General features: G+C 49.5%; 1 protein-coding gene across 2 annotated transcripts in view; it reads right to left on the reverse strand.

Moving 5' to 3' along the window:
* Positions 1 to 3,633, reverse strand: part of LOC109976270 (CCR4-NOT transcription complex subunit 2) — an 11,140-nt gene extending 7,507 nt beyond the window's left edge. The window contains exons 1-2 of one of the 2 annotated variants that reach the window (XM_020626426.3): positions 3,501 to 3,633; positions 1 to 108 (exon numbers count right to left, since the gene is read on the reverse strand). The exon at positions 1 to 108 is cut by the window's left edge and continues 24 nt beyond it. In XM_020626426.3, the coding sequence (XP_020482082.1) occupies positions 1 to 96 (96 nt within the window). In that variant the 5' untranslated portion in view covers positions 97 to 108; positions 3,501 to 3,633. Of the gene's footprint in view, positions 148 to 3,500 lie in introns of those variants that run through there. The other variant, XM_020626427.3, reaches the window with a different exon arrangement.
* Positions 3,634 to 5,606: the final 1,973 nt, after the last annotated feature.

Consider the following 5,606-nt stretch of genomic DNA (forward strand, 5'->3'; position numbering starts at 1 on the left):
GAACATGGACTGTTGGGTGTAGTAGAGGCTGGAGTCGTCCGAGTAGTCGCTCTCTACCCCTCCCTCCATAAACTTCTTCCGGTTAGCACCAAACATACCGCGTGTCACCTGACAGAGCAGACACAGGGACATGTTTAAATGGAGGAAGCAGCTCCTACTTTCCACACCTGCAGAGTCTCGAGATGCTGTTACAGAAGGAACCTCTGCAATCACAAACCTGCAGAGAGATTCTTTTTGTAACCATTAAAACCTGTGATCCTCGCCTAATCAAAAGCTGTTTTCACATCTGCACTCCTGAAAATATCTAGATCATTTCAGGAGGACTGTTCCTGAAATCCTCCTGACCTGTTTGTTATCCCTGTCAGACAAGAGGGGGGGGGGGGGGGGTCTCCTCAGGTAAGACATGACGTAAAAAAAACAACGTGGAAGTTTTGAACGAAGCATCAAAGTCCTCCATATGACTCTATGATGAGAATATGTGTGTTTGTATCAGTGCTTCGTGTAGTTGAAGAGAATCTCAATGTGAACTAAAGAGAGGAGAAGAACATCCTGGAGAACAGGAAACATGCAGCAGCAGGTTGATTAGAGCACGGAGATGGTAGAGGTGGCGTGCAGACAGTCTATGGTCGTGCAGCGATCACAGGTGAATAAAGGTCACCACCCCCTCCCACTGGCTCCTCCCACTGGCTCCAGGTGAATTCTCCTGATTATATCCTGCTGTGTTCTCACATCAGCTCACTCTGACTTTCTGCAGAATAAACACGAGGAGGCTGGAGGAGAAACATTCAGATGTTTGAGTGATCACATGACGCTCAGACTGAAAACACTTCAGGAGGTTTTCTGCAGGTGTGAACGCCCTAATTCAGCCCTCCCTTCATTGATGCAGAACGCTTATTTCTTTTTATTCTTATTCTTAAAGTAGTTTTGAATTAAAGTAATGAATAGGTTTAGAATTACTGGAGTTGAGTTTGATCTGATCAGCTTTTGTATTTTATTACGGCGGAAAGAAACATTTCCTACTAATTTAATTTAAAGAGAATTCTCATGTATTAATCTTTGTGGCTCAATTTGAGTTTTTATTCCATAACGAAGGTTGTCCACGTTGCGTACCCGTGTTTGTGCTCGTGCATGAACCGTACCGTGCCGAAGCAAACCTCTTCCAAGCGTGCCCGGGTCGAGGAAGTGTACCGAGCTTGAGCACTCACGCCAGTCAAACGAACTGGGCTGTGAGGGTGAAGTGTGCTTGGGGACGCTACAGATTGCACAAATACATTGGCAACTCTGTCATACCAAAACCTTTTGATAGTTTAAAGTTCTGCGTGTGCCGCCACACTGACGTCACAACGTCTAAAAACTACATCATGGCGTCAGTTTGTTCTAAGCCAATAGAATTAATGCACACATGATTATTTGTCAAATATCAGAATAACAAATTGAATTAACAATACCCAGCCCTAATTAAAAACATGAAGATGTTTCAGTGCTGATGAACAAACCTTTTGTTATGGAAACGCTTCACCAAGCATCTTAACACGTTCATGTTCAGTTTAGTGAGAGAGGAGTTGAAACGTGGCTCTACAACCTGAGGAGCTTTGACTGAACCTTTTTATTAAACCACTTCACAACCTGCAGCTCTACCTGACTCTGAAACCAGACTGAAACCGGACTGACACCGGACTGAAACCGGACTGAAACCAGACTGACACCGGACAGAAACCGGACTGACACCGGACAGAAACCGGACAGAAACCGGACTGAAACCGGACGGAAACCGGACAGAAACCGGACAGAAACCGGACTGAAACCGGACGGAAACCGGACAGAAACCGGACTGAAACCAGACTGACACCGGACAGAAACCGGACTGAAACCGGACGGAAACCGGACAGAAACCGGACTGAAACCGGACGGAAACCGGACAGAAACCGGACTGAAACCGGACTGACACCGGACAGAAACCGGACAGAAACCAGACTGAAACCAGAAGGAAACCGGACTGAAACCAGAAGGAAACCGGACGGAAACCGGAAGGAAACCGGACGGAAACCGGACAGAAACCGGACTGAAACCAGACTGAAACCAGACTGAAACCAGAAGGAAACCGGACTGAAACCGGACGGAAACCGGACTGAAACCGGACTGAAACCGGACGGAAACCAGAAGGAAACCGGACGGAAACCGGACAGAAACCGGACTGAACCCAGACGGAAACCGGACTGAAACCAGAAGGAAACCGGACTGGAACCGGACTGAAACCGGACGGAAACCAGAAGGAAACCGGACTGAAACCGGACTGAAACCGGACTGAAACCAGAAGGAAACCGGACTGAAACCGGACTGAAACCAGAAGGAAACCGGACTGAAACCAGAAGGAAACCGGACTGAAACCGGACTGAAACCAGAAGGAAACCGGACTGAAACCAGAAGGAAACCGGACTGAAACCGGACAGAAACCGGACAGAAACCGGACAGAAACCAGAAGGAAACCGGACTGAAACCGGACAGAAACCAGAAGGAAACCGGACTGAAACCGGACTGAAACCGGACTGAAACCGGACAGAAACCAGAAGGAAACCGGACAGAAACCGGGCAGCTGAGACATTTAAAGTGTTGGGAAATGAAGCCCACAGTCGTGTGGAAGCAGAAATCTGTCCGGTTTACTTTTGTTTACTGAAGTATTTTACAGACAGTGATGCTCAGAGAACAACAGCTAATTACAATTTTATATATTTTATCATGTAAAGAATACAGTAAGATCACGTTTTAGTTGAAAAACCCTTCTAAACTTCATGCAGCCTGCACACAAACCTGAAAACTAGCTCCAAAGCAACGTTGAAGCTGCGGCAGTGTCGCAAAATGCTAGCTAACGTTAGCCTTTGAAGCTAATGTTAGCTTCGATAATCTTCCGGTTTAACGTTCATTTAAATGAAAGTCTACCCACTGGTTTATACACAGCGATGTGGTATAGTGTCTTTTCTGCTAATTAAAGACTAATTAAAAATCCCAACTTTTATCAAATTAACCCGAGAGATGTATAATGTTAGCAGGAGCTACTGCTAACCGACTAGCGCTCTGAGCTAACAGCTAGTTCCATATGAATGCATGGGGGCGTTAGCATAGGAGCTAATGCTCGAGCTGAGCGGCTAACAGCAAAGTGCAGCTCATCAGAGCAGGTGAAGCAGTCCGAGTTGTATCTGGGAGGTAAATAACTGCGGCTCGTACTCGGCTGTGCAGACAGAGCGCCGGTCAGAGGGAACCAGCGGGCACAGGGGGGGTTTCCTCCGGGTTTGGGCCTGCAGCGCCTCCGTCTCTCAGTTCCCCCAAAACAACAACAATAAGAAACGGAACCGGGATGCCTGGCTTCATGCACATGTATCCGCCCTCTCCCCTTCAAAGTCCGGCACCGTTGTAACGGCAACATGGGAGGAATGTGATCTGAGTGAGGTTGTGGTCGGTCGTTTCTGAGAAAAAGAAATTTAAGGAGTAAAAAAGGAGCTTACCGCATCAATCTTTCTTCCCCGCTACAATCCAAGATGGCCGACATCACTTCGCCAATCAACGAGGATGCTGGGAAGCCTTTCGCCTCTGACCCCGGAGCCTCCGTCACCTCCTCTGTTATACACCTGAGCCTCCGTCACCTCCACTGTTATACACCTGAGCCTCCATCACCTCCACTGTTATACACCTGAGCCTCCATCACCTCCACTGTTATACACCTGAGCCTCCATCACCTCCACTGTTATACACCTGAGCCTCCGTCACCTCCACTGTTATACACCTGAGCCTCCATCACCTCCACTGTTATACACCTGAGCCTCCATCACCTCCACTGTTATACACCTGAGCCTCCATCACCTCCTCTGTTATACACCTGAGCCTCCGTCACCTCCTCTGTTATACACCTGAGCCTCCATCACCTCCTCTGTTATACACCTGAGCCTCCATCACCTCCTCTGTTATACACCTGAGCCTCCATCACCTCCACTGTTATACACCTGAGCCTCCATCACCTCCACTGTTATACACCTGAGCCTCCATCACCTCCTCTGTTATACACCTGAGCCTCCGTCACCTCCTCTGTTATACACCTGAGCCTCCATCACCTCCTCTGTTATACACCTGAGCCACCTGAGCCTCCATCACCTCCACTGTTATACACCTGAGCCTCCATCACCTCCTCTGTTATACACCTGAGCCTCCGTCACCTCCACTGTTATACACCTGAGCCTCCATCACCTCCTCTGTTATACACCTGAGCCTCCGTCACCTCCTCTGTTATACACCTGAGCCTCCATCACCTCCTCTGTTATACACCTGAGCCACCTGAGCCTCCATCACCTCCACTGTTATACACCTGAGCCTCCATCACCTCCTCTGTTATACACCTGAGCCTCCATCACCTCCACTGTTATACACCTGAGCCTCCATCACCTCCACTGTTATACACCTGAGCCTCCATCACCTCCACTGTTATACACCTGAGCCTCCATCACCTCCTCTGTTATACACCTGAGCCTCCGTCACCTCCTCTGTTATACACCTGAGCCTCCATCACCTCCTCTGTTATACACCTGAGCCACCTGAGCCTCCATCACCTCCACTGTTATACACCTGAGCCTCCATCACCTCCTCTGTTATACACCTGAGCCTCCGTCACCTCCACTGTTATACACCTGAGCCTCCATCACCTCCTCTGTTATACACCTGAGCCTCCATCACCTCCACTGTTATACACCTGAGCCTCCGTCACCTCCACTGTTATACACCTGAGCCTCCGTCACCTCCATTGTTATACACCTGAGCCTCCGTCACCTCCACTGTTATACACCTGAGCCTCCGTCACCTCCTCTGTTATACACCTGAGCCTCCGTCACCTCCTCTGTTATACACCTGAGCCTCCGTCACCTCCACTGTTATACACCTGAGCCTCCGTCACCTCCACTGTTATACACCTGAGCCTCCGTCACCTCCACTGTTATACACCTGAGCCTCCGTCACCTCCACTGTTATACACCTGAGCCTCCATCACCTCCACTGTTATACACCTGAGCCTCCGTCACCTCCTCTGTTATACACCTGAGCCTCCGTCACCTCCTCTGTTATACACCTGAGCCTCCGTCACCTCCACTGTTATACACCTGAGCCTCCATCACCTCCACTGTTATACACCTGAGCCTCCGTCACCTCCTCTGTTATACACCTGAGCCTCCGTCACCTCCTCTGTTATACACCTGAGCCTCCATCACCTCCACTGTTATACACCTGAGCCTCCGTCACCTCCACTGTTATACACCTGAGCCTCCATCACCTCCACTGTTATACACCTGAGCCTCCATCACCTCCACTGTTATACACCTGAGCCTCCGTCACCTCCTCTGTTATACACCTGAGCCTCCGTCACCTCCTCTGTTATACACCTGAGCCTCCATCACCTCCACTGTTATACACCTGAGCCTCCGTCACCTCCACTGTTATACACCTGAGCCTCCATCACCTCTGTTATACACCTGAGCCTCCGTCACCTCCTCTGTTATACACCTGAGCCTCCGTCACCTCCACTGTTATACACCTGAGCCTCCATCACCTCCTCTGTTATACACCTGAGC

This window comes from Labrus bergylta, chromosome 23 (assembly GCF_963930695.1).
Source record: "Labrus bergylta chromosome 23, fLabBer1.1, whole genome shotgun sequence".
Classification (NCBI taxonomy): Eukaryota; Metazoa; Chordata; class Actinopteri; order Labriformes; family Labridae; genus Labrus; species Labrus bergylta.